Consider the following 19,659-nt stretch of genomic DNA (forward strand, 5'->3'; position numbering starts at 1 on the left):
GAAAAACTTCTTTAATTAATAACCCACTTGACTGCCTTGCAGCTCTTTAATTCTATCAAAATAAGTAGAACATTTACACCTTTTCAGACTTGGCACAGAATCTTTTGTGAATTACGTCTGAGTAGTGGTTAATTAGTCCAAGTCTCGATTTTTGAACTCCATCTGAAGTTCATGATTGAAATAAAGCCTGCAAACCTGTGTTGAATTGATGACATGGGAGAGAATCCTAGTTATACTCTGTTCTGTACAGCATTAACAACAAATGCTGCCAACCTTCCAGTTTTATCACAAAACTTCAGCCAGTATTTACTTTATTAATTAAAAAACCGAAAGGAATTCAAAGATACAAAACCAAGGAAGTTGTAGAAACATAGAAACTGGGTGCAGGAGTAGGCCATTCGGCCCTTCGAGTCTGCACCGCCATTCAATATGATCATGGCTGATCATCCAACTCAGTATCCTGTACCTGCCTTTCCTCCATACCCCCTGATCCCTTTAGCCACAAGGGCCACATCTAACTCCCTCTTAAATATAGCCAATGAACTGGCCTCAACTATCTTCTGTGGCAGAGAATTCCACAGATTCACTACTCTCCGTGTGAAAAAATGTTTTTCTCATCTCGGTCCTAAAGGGCATGTCCCATGAGCATGCGACTCCATGCTGTAAGTGCGACCTAACGTGGTCCCTTGAGCCGTACGGCCTTGCAGGGCCGGTCCCACTTCAATCTCCGGAGCCGTATGGAGTTGTGCGGAGCTAGTCCCGACATCGCGCGGGGCTCCGAAAAACTGACAGTGTTCGAAAATTCCACGCGGCTACGGCTACGGCCTGCCAGCCAGCAGCCACCTCAACGGCGTAAGCACTGCCTCGACCCCGTACGCCCGTCGGACTTCGCTCGAACTTCACGTCACTCACTCGACCTCCGTGCGTACGGCGTTGAGGCGGCTGCAGGGCCTTAGGTCACGCTTGCCGCATGGAATCGCATGCTTATGGGACAGGCCCTTTTAAGACTTCCCCCTTATCCTTCTGTGGCAGAGAGTTCCAGAGATTCACCACTCTATGTATGAAAAACGTTTTTCTCATCTCAGTCCTAAAAGATTTCCCCCTTATCCTTAAACTGTGACCCCTTGTTCTGGACTTCCCCAACTTCGATAACAATCTTCCTGCATCTAGCCTGTCCAACCCTTTAAGAATTTTGTAAGTTTCTATAAGAGCCCCCCTCAATCTTCTAAATTCTAGCGAGTACAAGCCAAGTCTATCCAGTCTTTCTTCATATGAAAGCCCTGACATCCCAGGAATCAGTCTGGTGAACCTTCTCTGTACTCCCTCTGTGGCAAGAATGTATTTCCTCAGATTAGGAGACCAAAACTGTACGCAATACTCCAGGTGTGGTCTCATTAAGACCCTGTACAACTGCAGTAGAACCTCCCTGCTCCTATACTCAAATCCTTTTGCTATGAATGCTAACATACCATTCGCTTTCTTCACTGCCTGCTGCACCCGCATGCCTACTTTCAATAGGTACACAAAAATGCTGGAGAAACTCAGCGGGTGCAGCAGCATCTATGGAGTGAAGGAAATAGGTAACGTTTCAGGCCGAAACCCTTCTTTAGACTGACTACTTTCAATGACTGGTGTACCATGACGCCCAGGTCTCGTTGCATCTCCCCTTTTCTTAATCGGCCACCATTCAGATAATAGTCAACTTTTCTGTTTTTGCCACCAAAGTGGATAACCTCACATTTATCCACATTATACTGTTAGTGAACTATTTACAAATCATTTATGAGACCTCATTGGATGTTTGTACACAGCTCAGGGCATTGCCACAATATCTTGGCAAACATTCAGAGGCTACTCACCAGAAAGATGTAAGGATGTGGGGTTTCTATAATGTGGTAAGATTGGAAAAACTGGCTTGTGCTTTGAACAGGCACAGCTTTGGAGAGAATTAATGGGGGGGAATTTCTTTCAGAATAAATTTGGAACAACTATTTCTGCTGGCCTTAAGGTCGTTTCCTAGGAGATGGAGATTAAAGGTAATTAACAAAACGTTCATAGTTAGGAAGGGGAAACAGTTTTGTGCATCAACTTGTTCCAGTCTGGAAAGAATTACCCAAAAGAAGTGGGTCAGCAGAGATTTGGAAATTTATTTGAAATGTAGAATTTGTGAAAAGACAATAAATATGTTGGGTGAATGGGCTTCTTGTATATTGTATTATTCCATGATTTGGTGAAATCTGGTCTCCTGGCATTGTCCTACAGTTTTAAGCATAAATTCCAAACCTAAGATCAGATTTAACTGGAAAGAGGAATTGAAACGTAGTGAGCGACATTGCATATGTAGGCCCAGCATCCTTTTTTTGTAAACTGGTGTTCTGTTACACATCTGGTTTTAATCAGTAACATTGTGTTGAACTTCTATCCCTTGCTGACATTTAAATTTATTTAATTTTGTCTTAGTTGCTGCGTTACTGTACGTTTTCTGAAAACCTTTACTAAATTTCCAAAATGTTTTAATAATAGATTATTGAAATACTAAAGTTAAATTAAAATGGTCTAGGTTTCATGGTCAGTGGCATGCTAACAAAACTCAACAGAGACCTTGATGTTTAGACTGCATAATTCAATCATCTTCCCAGCAGAAATTTGGGCAAAACATTGGGAAATGTTTCCACTGCATGCAGTTCAATGTCTGTGTGCTATAAATCAGTAACACCACCCACAAAGACAGAAAAAAGGCATTTGGCATTACCAGAGTTGGCTTGAATTGCTTATGTCTAAACTTTTAAACCTTGAGCACATATTAATAAGTCAAGCCGATAAGATTATTTAATTATTTAAATAACATAATCCTTGTTTTGTTTTAATTTAGCCATGGGGATATTTTCTTAAATCATGTTAAATTAATAAGCTTTTTTATAAGTTTGCTGTTCTCATCCATTAAAATAATTGTGTTTGCAGTCAAAGATTGCTCCTTGCACTCCCTTGGATATGGTATAAAATTTTCACAAGAGTAATTTTCCAAAGTACCTGGGGAATTAGTGCAAGATTTTGCTACCTTATTGAATTCTATGATTCACACTCAGAGCACAATTTAAAGACCTGCAATTAAACACAACAACAAATAAGCTGAGCTCTGAACTGCAAAAGACTATTATTACTGCACTATATTTGTTATTTATTGAACTTTTTTTTCTCTTCCCCAGTTATGTACTATGTTTACATATTCACATATTCTGTTGTGTTGCAGCAAGTAAGAATTTCATTGGGCCCATCCGGGACATGTGACAATAAAACACTCTTGACTCTTGAATTTGTGACAGTAATTTCAAAATTTTGCCTACACATGTGGAGATTCCAAAGTTGGTGTCAGCATCACAGAATTGTGTCAGTCTCTGAGAACTGGTGCAATGGCTGGACATATTATTGTTTGTATGGCACAAATCTTCATCACCACAGCAAGGATACCATCATGACTAAGCATTTTATTTAATGTTATCTGAATTGCCACACCGAATTGTGGTAGAATTGTCTAATACAACTTCACAATCAAAATGCATGATTAACATTTTATTGATTGAAAGAAGATTTTTCTAACAAACATTTCTTTTCAAGTTGCCATTGTTGGCAACTTTCACATTAACACTGCAAGGATGTGATTGATTGTACAAAAATTCACAACAATGTTGTCTCAATAGGAAGGTTTGAATTATAAGGAGTAAATGGATAGGCTGTCCTTTCAGGTTAGGCAGCGTTCATTTGTACCTCCTCTAACATCATCTACTATATTGAATATAATAGAATAGAATAGAATAGAATAGAATAGAATAGAGCGAATAGAATAGCCTTTTATTTGTCATTCAGACCGAAGTCTGAACGAAATTTAAGCAGTCATACATACAATAAAAAACAACAATAAACACATATTAACATCCACCACAGTGAGACCACCCAACATCTCCTCACTGTGATGGAGGCAAAAGTCTTAGGTCTGCAGTCTCTTCCCTCCTCTTCTCCCTCTGCGCTGAGGCGATACCCCCCCCCCCCCCGGGCGATGTTATAACAGTCCCGCGGCTCAACATCAACGCTGGCCCGCGGCCCGAACGCCGGACTCAGGCCACAGCCGCAAGAACACCGTCCCAGCCACCCTCATGTGAGTATCTGTCGACTTCAGTCTCGGGCCGGGCCGCCCCGACATGGGCGCCGAACCTCCCACGGGCCGGGCCGCCCTGACTCGGGCGTTGCGTTGCTTCTTCCCCGGGCCGTGCCGCCCCGACTCGAACGTTGCTTCTTCCCCGGGCCGGGCCGCCCCGACTCGGGCGTTGCTCCTCCCTTCGGCCGGGCCGCCCCGACATGGGCGCCGAACCTCCCTCGGGCTGCGAGTGCCGCACCTCCCCGAGTTCGGCCGCTCCGACGGGAGCCTCGTTCCATCTCGGGCTGGCCGCTCCTCTCCTGTGCCGGACCGCCCTCACGGGAGCGAACTCAGGGCGAGTCTTGACGGTCTCTGCCTCCGGAACCTCGAGGTCGCCAGCTCCATTTAGGCCTCAGCGCCAACGGAGGCAGAGAAGGGGAATACGACAGAAAAGTCGCATTCCCCCGCAGGGAGAGACTGCACACCCCGTTCCACCCCCCCCCACAAAACACCACTAAAAAAACAAAAACTAGACTAACCAAACAAAATAAACAACACAAAACAAACAGGACTGCCGATGAGCCGCTGCTGCCAGAGCCGCGCCGCCACTTCTGGATGGAGCTTAATTGCCAGTTCATTGGCTATATTTAAGAGGGAGTTAGATGTGGCCCTTGTGACTAAGGGGATCAGAGGGTATGGAGAGAAGGCAGGTACGGGATACTGAGTTGGATTATCAGCCATGATCATATTGAATGGCGATGCAGGCTCGAAGGGCCGAATGGCCTACTCCTGCACCTAATTTCTATGTTTCTATGTCTATATCTGTTATTCACGATGTGGACTCTTACACATCGGCGAGACCAAATGGAAACTGAGCAATCATTTCGCTAAACACCTTCGCTCAATCTCCCTGGATCTACCTGATCTCCTGGTTGCCAAATGCTTTAATTTCCATTCTCATTCCCTCACTGACCTTTCTGTCCCAGGCCTCCTCCATTGTCAGAGTGAGGTTAATTGCAAATTGGAGGAACAGCACCTCATATTTTGCTTGGGCAGCTTCCAACCCAGTGGTATGAATATTGATTTCTCTAACTTCCAGTAACCCCTGCACCCCCTCTCCCTCCATCCCGCCCGCACCCAAGTCACGCCAGTTTCCTGTTCTCACCTGGCAAACAGCTAACAATGGCCTGTTTCCTTTATCATCGTTACTTTTTTGCATATCTTCCATTGATTTGTTCTATATTTCTCTACATCGCTGTCTATATCTCTCGTTTCCATTTTCCCAGATTAAACTGAAGAAGGGTCTTGACCTGAAATGTCACCCATTCCTTCTCTCCAAAGATGCTGCCTGTCCCGTTGAGTTACTCTAGCATTTTGTGTCTATCTTTGGATAGGCTGGTACTATTTTCCCTGGAGCAAAGGAGACTGAGGGATGATCTTAGGGAGATTTATAACATAACTAGGCTAAGTGGGACCCGTTGGGTCCCAGCATCACACAGGAGGGCTGGTCATCCAACGCAATATTCCACCTCTCCACCAATTCTAATATTGGTGGCCAGTTGGGGGGGGTGGGCCTTTCTGGAGCGCTAGTATGGGTGTTGTGGGCTGAAGGGACTGGTTTCCAGAGGGCTAGTATGCAAATTGTGCGCCAAATGGATTCTTGGGCTGGCGTCTCAGTCAATCAAGCCTGTTGTGCTGGCAACTCACTCACTCACAGCTGGTGGGCTGGTAGTTGACTCACGGCTAATCCTTGAAATTCTATTTCAAGCAGGGTATAAGGCCACCAAATTCAAGTGCAGTTTCTTACCACTTCTAGCAGGATGCAAGGCCACCAAATTCAATTGCGGTTTCATACCATTTGAAGTAGGGTGCAAATCCACTAAAGACAGCGAGTCGTGACCTCTCCCTCCTCCATCTTGCAGAGACTGAGCCACACCCACATTTCGGGGTTTTATAACCCCTACCCACCCCCCCAACACAGGAAAAGATGTGGCTTTCATGGAGTGATTGACAGGAGAGAGATTCTCAACATTTAAAAAAAAAACTAATAACACTTTTATTTTTCATTGATGGGAAGAATTCTCTGCACCTGCTGAGCGGAGGGGGGCTGAGTAAGATGGCCAAATGTCACAGCCATAAGTGGTAGTGTTTTATCTAAAATCAATACACAGTGCAAACAGGACGCAAGTGCATTTGCAGTAGTGTCTTTTAACTTCAAGCCAAAGCACCCACGCCACCATTTGCAGTAAGTAGTGGCTTTCAACTTCATGCTACCATTAGCAGTAAATAGTGCCTTTCAACTTCAAGCCAATGCACCCAAGCCACCATTTGCAGTAAGTAGTGCCTTTTCTCCTTCAAGCAACCATTTCCAGTAAGTAGTGCCTTTCAACTTCAAGCCAAAGCAACCAACCCACCATTTGCAGTAAGTAGTGCCTTTCAACTTCAAACCAAAGCCAAAGCATCCAAGCCACCATTTTCAGTAAGTAGTGCCTTTCAACTTCAAGCCAAAGCAACCAAGCCACCATTTGCAGTAAGTAGTGCCTTTCAACTTCAAACCAAAGCTCCCAAGCCACCACTTGCAGTAAGTAGTGCCTTTCAACTTCATGCCACCATTTGCAGTGCCTTTCAACTTAATGCCAAAGCACCCAAGCTACAATTTGCAGTAAGTAGTGCATTTTAACTTCAAGCCATTGCACCCAAGCCACCATCTGCAGTAAGTAGTGTCTTTCAACCTCAAGCCAAACCACCCAATCCACGATTTGCAGTAAGTAGTGACTTTGAACTTCAAGCCAAAGCACCCAAGCCACCATTTGCAGTCAGTAGTGCCTTTCAACTTCAAGCCAAAGCAACCAAGCCACCATTTGCAGTAAGTAGTGCCTTTCAACTTCAAGCCAAAGCAACCAAGCCACCATTTGCAGTAATAGTGCCTTTCAACTTCAAGCCAAAGCTCCCAAGCCACCATTTGCAGTAAGTAGTGCCTTTCAATTTCAAGCCAAAGTAACCAATCCACCATTTGCAGTAAGTAGTGCCTTTCAACTTCATGTCACCATTTACAGTAAGTGGTGTCTTTCAACTTCAAGCCACACCTAAGCCACCATTTGCAGTAAGTAGTGCCTTTCAACGTCAAGCCAAAGCAACCAAGCCACCATTTGCAGTAATAGTGCCTTTCAACTTCAAGCCAAAGCTCCCAAGCCACCATTTGCCGCAAGTAGTGCCTTTTAATTTCAAGACACACCCAAGCCAAGCCAACCAGGGGAGGGGGGGAGGGCACTTTTTTGCAAGCTTTAGAACCAATAGAGACACTTTTTGCAAGCTTTAGAACCAATAGACATTTTTTGCAAGCTTTAGAACCAATAGACATTGATTTTTGCAAGCTTTAGAACCAATAGACATTTTTTGCAAGCTTTAAAACCATTAGACATTTTTTGCAAGCTTTAGAACCATTAGATACACTTTTTGCAAGCTTTAGAACCAATAGACATGGCTTTTTGCAAGCTTGAAAACCAAAGGCACTTACTGCAAATGGTGGCATTTCTAACACTTTTTGCAAGCTTTAGAACCAATAGACATTTTTTTGCAAGCTTTAGAACCAATAGACATTTTTTTGCAAGCTTTAGAACCAATAGACATTTTTTTGCAAGCTTTAGAACCAATAGACATTTTTTTTGCAAGCTTTAGAACTAATAGACATTTTTTTTGCAAGCTTTAGAACCAATAGACATTTTTTGCAAGCTTTAGAACCAATAGAGACACTTTTTGCAAGCTTTAGAACCAATAGACATTTTTTTGCAAGCCTTAGAACCAATAGACATTTTTTGCAAGCTTTAGAACCAATAGACGATTTTTACAAGCTTTAGAACCAATAGAGACACTTTTTGCAAGCTTTAGAACCAATAGACATTTTTTGAAAGCTTTAGAACCAATAGACATTTTTTTGCAAGATTTAGAACCAATAGACACTTTTTTGCAAGCTTTAGAACCAATAGACACATCCTGCAAGCATTTTAGAACCATAAGGGCACTTACATTTGAGTAGACATGTGTTCAGTGTTATTCACAGCTCAGAGAAACATGACCCTCTGCCTTCCTACATCTTGAAGAGACTGTGTGGCACACCACTTCCTGGTTTTATAGTTACTCCCCCCTGCCGCCAGCGGGGGCAGCAGAGCTAATGGGGAATTTTGTAAAAACATTAATATCTCTGTCATTTTTAATCGACGGGTAAAATCCTCGGCACACATGCGGCGGAGGGGGGCTCTGAGCATGGTGGCCAAAAATGATGGCCGTAGGTGGCGGCGTTCTCTCGGAAATCGCAGCACAGATGGCCAAAACCGGTCAAGAACAGACTTTTAGTAATATAGATGTGGGGCATTGATAGGGTAGATAGTCACCATATTCTTCCCATGGTAGGAAGTCTACAACTAAAGGACCTTGTTTTAAGGTTAGGGGGGGGGGGGAATTAAAGGGGATCTGAGGGACAGTTGTTTACACAAAGAGTGGAGGGTATATGGAGCAAGATTGCAGAGGAAGTGGTAAAGATAGGTACAATTGCATTGTTTAAAACATACATTTGGATAGATACATGGATAGGAAAGATTTTGGGATATAAACCAAATGCAGGAAAATGGAATTGACATGCCTGAGTAGGGATAATACATAACACCATGTATCTGTAACTTCCTGCCAGAGTGAATATGTACCATTGGTGATCATACTGTTCTCCTCCACCTAGATTGTTAAGGATCTATACCTTGCTTTGATAGTCAGATTTTTATCAATATTTGCATATTTCCCTTAGTTTGCTGTATTGCAGAAGGTAATCGTGGACAGTTTATTTTAATTTGTCCGTGTTTGTGTGTAATTCCAGTTTATGAATCTCCATTTTGACCGTTGTGTAGCAAGTATTCCCATGTCATTGGGGATAATATACTTTTTCAAGGTGCCTTGGAGAACCTCCTTGGACCTTTTCCTCTGTCTACCTGATGATCTCTTACCATGATGGAGCTTGAAATAGAATAGTCTGGAAGAGAAAGCTGACATTGGTTCTTTTGTCCTACTAATGGATATGGTGACAGCATTGGTGGTATATTTCTGATATTTTAAGATGCCTTGCATAGGTTTTCCATGTCTCCGAAGTATACAAGAGCTTTGTGTTAAGGTTGAGGTTCTGATCTTCAAACTCTTTCTAAAAATTCAAAACTAATGGATTGATCACTATTCTTAGAAGAACCAGATTAAAATGTCAGTGATTAAACATGTAAAATGAAATGCAGAGTGGAAGGAGAAAGAAAAATGTTGTTTTGCTTGCCCTTCCAATGATATACCACATCAGCACTCTGTGTTACTCATCAGGTTATTAATCATCAAACTCTCTAGTTTAATGCAAATTTAGGGACATAGTAACTGTAAAAAGTTTATTATTTGGTTTTATTGTGAATTTCTGTATCGTATGCATAAGTGAATATTTGTTTGTTTTTTTCATTTCAGGTCTTATTCAGAATTCTGAACCCTCCTATCACAGGCTTGAGAATGAATTTTGAAGACTGGCAAAATGGATTTTAGTGGCCATCTGTTGTTTTAATAATGAGTGTTGTTAAACATCTATCTTTTCCTATCCCATATTTGGATTTTGCAACCACATTACTATCTATTATATCACTATGACTCCTACTAGCAGATGTGAGGCTAGAATTGAATTATGAAGACAAATAAAACGATGGGAGCTACCCACCACAGGAAAGGATACAGGGTTCATACCTTAGATTATTTGTGACATTAGGTACATAATTTGAACTGTTAATGAAAAGATAATTCTAAAATCTAGATTGTATTGCATCAATGGACACATAATAATAGTTATAGTAAGACATTATAAAAGTTAAAATAGAAAACTGCAAGCATAAATATAAAATAAACCAACTATTATGTCTGCTTATCTTAGGGTTTTGATTGATTGAAAGATGCAGCATGGGAACAGACCCTTCAAGCCACTGCATGCACGCCAACTATCAATCACCCATTCACAGTGATTCTATGTTATCCTTCTTTTGCGTCTATTCCCTCCAAGGGGCAATTTGCAGAGGCCAATTCACCTATAAACCTGCACTTCTTTGGAATGTGGGAGGATACCAGAGCACCAGGATGAAATCCAACCCAAGCAAACTCCCGGTCACGGGGAGAACATACAAACTCCAGCCAGACAGCCCCCAAGGATTAAACCCGGGTCTCTTGCTGTGAGGCAGCAGCTCTACCAGCTGTGCCACTACCACACTTAACAAGCAGACATAAAGATTTTAATATGCACACATCTCATGCAAATGTGGCCTAAGGTTTCCTTGGTCATTAAGCAGTGTCTGTAGAACCTGTTTCTTTTCGGTCTAGTAAGATCAAGATTTCTTTTAATAGGAAAAGTAAAATCAATATGATGATTTTCTAAATTTGATTGTCTAAATGAAATATGACCCCTTTTCTAATTATTTGATTCAGCATAATTTTTTTAAATAACTTCACCAGATTCCCAAGGGCTTTAGTGCTGCTCCGATTTCAGATTCTCTATACTTCCCATTATTAATCTTAGAAGAGTCAACCTCAGTAACTTTGACATCCAAAGCGTCATTCTTCACTGCACTTTTTTAAAAGCATTTCAGATTCTCGTATTTAATAATGGCTTGTGGCGGCTCCCTAGGGTCGGGCCATTTCCACTATCGAACCCCTCAGCACGGGAATGGATGAGTCCGGAGGCGCCCCTTAGCTACAAGGATAAAGGGGAGGGGTTTAGGGGCTATCTTTCTCCTGCAGACTCGTCTGGTCAGGAGGACAGCGAATAAAATACCTCCCGAAAAACATGGCTCCTCGCCTTTATCTCTGGATTATCGTCGTGCTACAGGCTACTAATAAGTGAGGAATGATAAACATAGAAACATAGAAAATAGGTGCAGGAGTAGGCGATTCGGCCCTTCGAGCCTGCACCGCCATTCAATATGATCATGGCTGATCATCCAACTCAGTATCCTGTACCTGCCTTCTCTCCATACCCCCTGATCCCTTTAGCCCCAAGGGCCACATCTAACACCCTCTTAAATATAGCCAATGAACTGGCCTCAACTACCATCTGTGGCAGAGAGTTCCAGAGATTCACCACTCTGTGAAAGTTTTGTTTCTCATCTCGATCCTAAAGGATTTCCCCTTTATCCTTAAACTGTGACCCCTTGTCCTGGACTTCCCCAAAATTGGGAACAATCTTCCTGCATCTAGCCTGAAGAATTTTGTAAGTTTCTATAAGATCCCCCCTCAAATCTTCTAAATTCTAGCGAGTACAAGCTGAGTCTATCCAGTCTTTCTTCATATGAAAGTCCTGACACCCCAGGAATCAGTCTGGTGAACCTTCTCTGTACTCCCTCTATGGCAAGAATATCTTTCCTCGGATTAGGAGACCAAAACTGTACACAATACTCCAGGTGTGGTCTCACCAATACCCTGTATAACTGCAGTAGAACCTCCCTGCTCCTATACTCAAATCCTTTTGCTATGAATGCTTTATCTTTAATGCAAAATCTTAAAAAATCTCAAATATGTACCTGGGCTTTAGCTTGGTCTTTGGGGACCACTTAGGGTGACACAGTGACACAGCGTAGAGCTGCTGCTTCACCGCACCAGAGATCCGGCTTTGATCCTTTACTCAGTTGCTGTCAGTGCGGACTTTATACATTCTCCCTGTGACCGCATAGGTTTTTTCTGGGTGCTCTGGTTTCATCCCACATTCCTAATACGTACAGGTTTGTAGGTTCATTAGCTGCTGTAAATTGCCCCTAATGTGCAGAATGCAAAGGTGGGATAACATAGAAGTAGTGTACAGGTGATCAACGTGGACTCGGTGGGCTGAAGGGTCTGTTTCCACACTTAAAAAATAAACTTGGACATTTAATTATATCTGTGTTCAATATTGTTAAATTTCAAATTCTTATCAGCATTAGCAGTAATATCTTATTTTTGAACACCTTATAAAAACCTGCTGTTTTCTTATAATTAATTTGTGATCTGGTTATGACAAAATATATTGGCGTTCTTAACATATTTTGATATACCCTTGTGAAAATCATTCACATGGGTTACACCATAAGCAAAAAGCTAGAGTACCCCAACCTATATCATCATTAGGATAGACAGTGGATGTTATTATTTGGATTTTCAAAAATCTTTGATAAGGTACCACACGTGAGTCTGTTAAACAAGATAAAGGCTCACGATATTTGAGGCATGGACAGAGGATTAGCTGGCTGGCAGAAGACAAACAATGGGAATAAAGGGTGTATTTTCTGTTTGGCTGCTGGTGACTAGTGGTGTTCTGCAGGGGTCGATGTTGGTTCCGCTACTGTTCACGTTACATGCTAATGATCTGGATGATGGAATCATCTGATGGAATCATGGAAAGATCTGGCTTCAGGGCCAAATTTGCAGATGATATGAAGATAGGTGAGGGCAGATAGTGTTGAAGAACCAGGTAATCTGCAGAAGGACGTGGAGCAGTTGGGAGAGTGGGCAGAGAAGTGGCCGATTGAATACAGCATACAAAGTACACTTTGGTAGAAGGAATAAAGGTGTAGGCTACATTGTAAATGAGGAGAGGGTTCAGAAATCGGAGATGCAAAGGGACTTGGGGGTGCTGATGCAAGATTCCCGGAAGGTTAATTTACAGATTGTGTCAGTAATAAGGAAAGTAAATCGTGGTAAGGAAGTCTGGGAAAGATTTTCAGTCTCGGAAAAGTGAGGAAGAATTTTAAAGGTTTATGGCGGATTTGTGGAGCCAGCAGAAGTCAGCTAACTTGGGAAGCAGGACAATTTAAAGGTAACCAGTGGATTGGTTGGAGCATCCAAATTGACTAATTAAGCAGCTAATGAAGATAAGGCAAGGTGTAGTGGAGCGGGCATGTTAGGAGAGAGGCTGTGTGGGGAAAGCGCTGTGTTGAAAGCAAGTGTGAGTCTTTGTCTCAGGAGCCTTCAGCAAGGATGAAATCACAGAGGGAGATGGGAGGATAAGGTACAGTCTGTTCTTGAATGAGTCTTGTGAATTTTTTTCCTCTCTTGCTTGGTTCGTTTGCAGTGGTGATGGCAGTTATACTGGTACAATGTTCCTCCTGCAGGATAACATAAGTAAGGGGAATTGCTGGTGTCTAGCTACACCAGTGTAGGTGCAACTCCTTAGAGGGCAAGTTGGGGAAATAGAGCTGCAGCTAGTTGACCCCAGGATCATGCAAGATAATGGATAGGATGTAAATGAAATGCAAACAGTAATTTCAAGGGGATTAGAATATAAATGCAAGGATGTAATGCTGAGGTTTTAGAAGGTGCTGGTGAAGTCGCTTTTGGAATATTGTGAGCAGTTTTGGGTTGCATATCCGAGGAAGATGTGCTGGTGTTGGACAGGGTCCAGAGGAGATTTAAAAGAATAATCCCTGGGATGATTTGGGTTAATGTATGAGGAACATTTAATGGCTCCCGGCCTGTAATTGTTGGAGTTTGGAAGGATGAAGGGAGGAAATCTCATTGAAACCTACCAAATAATGAAAGGCCTAGATAGAGTGGATATGGAAAGGATGTCTTCAGTAATGGAAGGATGTAGAACCAGAGGACAATGTCAGAATAAAAGGACCTATCTTTAGAATGGAGATGAAGAGAAATTTGTTTCGCCAGATTTGTTAGGCCAAGACATTTGGGTATTTTTAAATGAGAGATTGATAGGTTCTTGATTAGTAAGGGCATCAAAGATTACAGAGCGAAGGCAGGAGAATGAGGTTGAGGAAAAAATAGATCAGCCATGATCCAATGGCAAAGAATGCCCGGTGGGCTGAATGACTTAATTCTGCTCCTAGGTCTTATGACTTAAAAATAATAACATCCTTCCCTATCTAAGTAACATAAATAAAAGTCCATGAGTTCATGAAATGAAATACTGTATGTGAAAGTAAGTCACCCTTGATCCCTTTTTAAAAGGAATTGGCTCAGCACTAGCTTTATTACCTGATTGTTGGTGTCAAGTTCAGATATAACTGTATCATGAGGTCAGTAAAATGTTTATTATCCTCCAGATGACCCAAAGCTTTTACTATTAGCTTTTGTTCCGTGGAGTTGAAAGCTTTTACAAAGTGCACAGACAACTCTGTGATTTTTTGCGATTCCTTTTGGCCCTAATTAGTTATTTAAAATGACAATGTTTTGCTTGCATTCAGGAGTAGTCATGATAAAACCCGAGTGGAGACTGTTCAGGGTCACAACATTCATTAGTTGTGTGGCTGAGATCGTTGTTAAAAATCCTGAGTAAAATGGAAGAGGCCTTTAATTAATGATGATCTGCAATTTAACAGTCGTCAGGTACATTGGCACATTTAATCCAAGAAAAATAAAATTGCACTAAAATCTCGATCGCTGTTTTCTTTACCTCATCTGAACCCAAGCGATCCAGGCTGGCACTGCAGCCTTGTCAGTTTTAAAACTGTCAAGTGCCTCCCTTATCTTGGCCACACTGACTGCCAATAACAAATTTTCATTCCTTGCACTATACAGTTAATTTTGGTGTTCCAAGTTGCCAACCATGACATAAAACAATAAACTGTAAAAGGCAGGTTACACTAACTAGACTTTAATTAATTGCCTTGCCAAAGCTTTTGTTTACTTTATGCAGAGTTTAGTTTGTTGTGACTGACTAAAGGTAATCTGTGTCCTGCTCTGTATGTGAGGCTTCTGCCCATGCATACTCACAGTTCATTCATTCTTATCATCCAAAATGCATGCTACTTATTTCTACATTAAGATCTAGTTCTAATTACATTTCATAAATGATGTAATGTTTACATTGTAAATCTTGAACATAATATTGATACCACAAAAGCCCTGAGACTGTGACAATTAAAACCATACTAAATTGTCCTGTTGAAGGTAAATAGACCTCTTCTAATTTCCGAACATCAGATGTGGCTGATTGTAATTTTGTGACAAAACCAACAGATTAATTAAGGTAGACACAAAATGCTGGAGTAATCAGCGGGACAGTCAGCATATCTGGGGAGAAAGAATGGGTGACGTTTTGGGTCGAGACCCTGCACAACAGATTAGTTATATATTTTCAGCAATATGACAATTGCATGGAGTGCCTTTGAAGCTATTTGGCTTGATTCACCTTGTACAGTATTGGTAAGGAGAGAATTAAAATCCACATTGTATTTTAGGTTTTACACTTGAAATGTAAAATATGCAGGGTTTCATAAGAATGCTGCATTAGTTTCAATTCAAAAGTATTCTTTGCCATTAAATACAACCTTAGTTATACCCGTATTTGTACAAATTGATGATATCTCAATCACACAGATTTCAGAACTATTGAATGTACTTTGTATATTGCACTAAGCCTAGTTCTTAAAGGTATTAATTTTGATATTAAAGATGCATTTAGAAGCAGTAAATGAAACTTTTCTAAATCATATTGGACTTTTTCTAATCATAATGAAGATTGTAAATTTACATGGCTGCAAAAGAAAATGTTGATTTGCATTTGCACTGTAATAATTAACCACATATAAGAAATGGTGTGGTTAAAAATAAAATGTGTTATTTCCATGACACACCTTACATCATGAATATTGGTGTTTCCTTTCAGATTTTTAAACGGCATGCCTTTATCACATCCATGTTATTTTGAAACTTCTGATGGTAGACAAAACACTTGCATGCACATAATTCAGATTTTTAAATCTTTTCTGAAAAAAATATTATGATCTTATAAATAAAACTGTTATAGAAATGAAGAAATGATTTATTCATAATATTTACAAATGTCAAATGAATTGAGAAGATCGACCCAAAATGCCGGAGTAACTCAGCGGGTCAAGCAGCATCTCTGGAGAAAAGGAATAAAATGAGAAATTGAATAGTCTGCATAATGAATCTTGTGTTTTGTTTCCTTGTATATGTAGATACTGTATGTCTTTACCAAAACTTTCCGGCATGCTGGGCAAACATGGAGCTTGCCCATGTTGAGCCGTGCTTTCATTTGATGTACTGGACTAAGTCATTCAGTTGTCCCTTGCTGCATGTCCTTGATTAAGAAAGTGAAATAAAAGGACTGTGAGCCTGATGACAGATTTGAGGTGTCTGCAGCCTGTGACTGGAGAGCAGAAAAAGGTCCCAAGACCTACCTTGAGGCAGGTACTAATGCAATGTTCAAAAAACATTTAGATAATTTAGGGTAGGTTTAGAGGGATATGGGCCAAAAGCAGGCAGGTGCGATTAGTGTAGATGGGGCTTGCGTGGGCAAGTTGGGCCGAAGGTCCTGATTCCATTCTCTACATCACTATGACCTGAAGATGAGGTTTGTAGTTGGGAAAAGGATTTGTGGCTCTCATTGATACACTTCTTAACCCAAGGATCTCAAATCTACGTGTCCTGGTTTGGGCCCCCGCTTTTGGTGTAGGCAACTGCAATCAAGCAAGTCCTGTGAAAGATATTGAGTGTGTAGGAGAGTACATCGAATTTCGGAATGAAAAATAGAATTGAGAAGTTAGAAATAGAACGAAAAATTCTAAGTTATATGTATATTGAAAGCAAGAGGGTAGCTGTGAAAAGAGTAGGTGCCCTGAGAAACTAAAGGCATAATCTATGTGTGTAGTCAGGTAATGTAGGTAAGATCATAGGATGAATGATCCCGGGACTGATTGGGTTAACCTATGTGGAGCGTTTGATGGCTCTGGGCCTGTACTCGCTGGAGTTTCGAAGGATGTGGGGCTGTCATTGAAACCTACCAAATAATGAAAGGCCTAGATTGAATAGACATGGAAAGCATGTTTCCAGTAATGAGGGAGTCGAGAGCACAACTTCAGAATAAAAGGACATGCCTTTAGAAGTCAAGAGAGTTTTATTGTCATGTGTTCCAGATAGGACAATGAAATTCTTACTTGCTGCAGCACAACAGAATATGTAAACATAATACAAAACGGAAGATAAAAGTTCAGTGTGTTTAGACCATATATATACACAATAGACCATATATACACAATAAATAGATATAGTGAAATAATAAGAATAGACTGTTGTTGTTCAGAGCTCATTTGATGTCGTGTTTAATAGCCTGATGGCTGTAGGGAAGAAGCTGTCCTGAACCTGGATGTTACAGATTTCAGGCTCCTGTATTTTCTTCCCGATGGCAACGGTAAAATGAGTGTGTGACCAGGATGGTGTGGGTCTTTGATGATGTTGGCAGCCTTTTTGAGGCAGCGACTGCGATAGATCCCTTCAATGGTGGGGAGGTCAGAGCCGGTGATGAACTGGGCAGTGGTCACAACTTTCTGCAGTCTTTTCCGCTCCTGGACGTTCAAGTTGCCGAACCAGGTCACGATGCAGCCAGACAGTATGCTCTCTACTGTGCACCTGTAGAAGTTTGAGAGAATGGAGATGAGAATGTATTTCTTTCGCCAGAGGATGTTGAATCTGGAATTAATTGCCACAGATGACTGTGAGGACCAAGACATTTGATGTTTTAAAATTAGAGATTGATATATTATTGATGAGTAAAGGCATCAAAGTTTACGGGTAGAAGGCAGGAGTATGGGGTTGATGGGGACAAAAGATCAGACATGATCGAATGGTGGAGTCGACTCAATGGGCTAAATGGACTAATTGTGCTGTCGATTATGGTATAAATGAATAATACATCTATATTTGGAGTTCTGGGAGGGATATGTTGATAGTCTGGAGCATGTCAATATTAGAAGATTGAGTTGTTTAGCTGTGTTTGGACTCATAAGGGTGGACAAATCCCAGGTCCACATGAGATCTATCTCAGAATACTATGGAAAATAAAGGAAGATGCTGGGTCTTAAGACATTTTTGGATCGTAATTACCTAGAGACAAGACATCAGAAGGTTGGAGGATAGCTAATGCATTGGTTTATGACTGAAATAAATTGTAGAGAGTTGTGGACACAGACCAGCCCATTCCGCAAACCAACCTGCCACCCACCTCCAACAGAATCATTGTCACCTATACCACATTGACTTGGTAAAGTAGCTAACATAATCAGGGACCACCCACACCCTGATCGTCCCCCTTCTGCCCTCTACTGTCAGGCAGAAGATACAAAAGCTTGAAAACACATATAATCGGAGTCAACTTCCTTGCTGTTATCAAACTGCGGTCCCCTGTGTTTTGCTCATTTCCTTCCAACCTTGCATTTGCACGAGATATTATAAAGAGATGTAAGTAGAGATTAAATGCAAAAAAATAAGTTATGAGCTATGTTGAAGTGTGTCCTTTCATTAAAAGAGCAGCTTTGAATAGCTCTTTTATACTACATAACATCTGATTAAAGCTTAGAAGGGTGGGTGGAGAGAAAAATAATGGGAAAAATAAGCTAGTGGGTGATGAACTATGAAGGGAAGTTAGAAATGATCAAATGCTTATTTAAGGTATTGGTCATTTAGAAGGATTTTAAAGGCAAGAGAATTCCAAGGTAAGGAGCTAAGGCAAGTGGAGTTTTTGTAACAAGTGCTGGGAATGGTCAAACATTCCTATGTACAGATGATTCAGGAACTTACATGGAGGATGCTGAATAATTTCAGGTTGAGCAAAGGTATTTTAAATTCAACACTGGTCGACTGGAGGCAGCATGTTCAGATTGCGGCCTGAATTTTGTGGTCGTTAAAAATTCGAAGGAACTTGCAGCTGGCCTTGAGGAAAGCCAACTGCAAAGAACTTGTGGTCGCTCTGGCATGGATTTCCTTTACACCTGAGTTAATTTCATCAGGGCATCAACTTTAATTTGATCTCAGGCACGCAACTGTCATGTAATCTAGCAGGTGGATCAGCCAATCATATTGAACAATTCTCACAGCAAACCAGGAAGCAAAATGCTCTAATGTTTATATACTTGAACATGTTGCAAAGACCAATATTAAAATTGGTACATGGACACGAGATTCAATTAGTGGGTGGAATGTCAGAAAAGTCTAAGACAAAATGTTGAAAATCCGTGCTGTGTTTTCTAGGTCGTCAATGAAGATGCTAAATTCAGATATAGAGATGACAAAGGCATGCATGGATGCGAAAATGAAAGAGAAAAGCTAGGAACATATGTGGACAATGTTGAAAAGTTGTAAATACGCAACAATTGTGATGTCTTTCAAATGTAAAACTTGTAGGTGTCTACTCCTAAACACTTATTGCTTACACTATAAAACGTTGCACAACATTCTTTACAATGGACCTGTGAGGATGCCTGTTTCAGCATTGAAGGTAGATGGAAAATGGTTCATATGCATACCCATACAAATATATAATGTATTTGTTTTCAGCAACACCATCCTACATTTACTAGCAGCTATTCACATCAGGTTTGTGTTTGTTGTCTGTTTATTATTCTACTTGTAGTTTAGGATAAACAATCCTAATTTTTCACTATCGCAGCAGTGGAATTTTAATTCAGTTTATTAATCTGAAACTCGGATCAACTACATCCCAAGTTGAAAATAGTTATCATAAA

General features: G+C 41.1%; 1 protein-coding gene across 1 annotated transcript in view; it reads left to right on the forward strand.

The window, feature by feature from the left end:
- Positions 1-11,385, forward strand: part of LOC129709475 (pituitary tumor-transforming gene 1 protein-interacting protein-like) — a 79,353-nt gene extending 67,968 nt beyond the window's left edge. The window contains exon 7 of the mRNA XM_055655895.1: positions 9,620-11,385. Within this exon, the coding sequence (XP_055511870.1) occupies positions 9,620-9,672 (53 nt within the window). The 3' untranslated portion in view covers positions 9,673-11,385. The remainder of the gene's footprint in view (positions 1-9,619) is intronic.
- Positions 11,386-19,659: the final 8,274 nt, after the last annotated feature.

Source organism: Leucoraja erinacea, chromosome 2 (assembly GCF_028641065.1).
Source record: "Leucoraja erinacea ecotype New England chromosome 2, Leri_hhj_1, whole genome shotgun sequence".
NCBI classification, from domain to species: Eukaryota; Metazoa; Chordata; class Chondrichthyes; order Rajiformes; family Rajidae; genus Leucoraja; species Leucoraja erinaceus.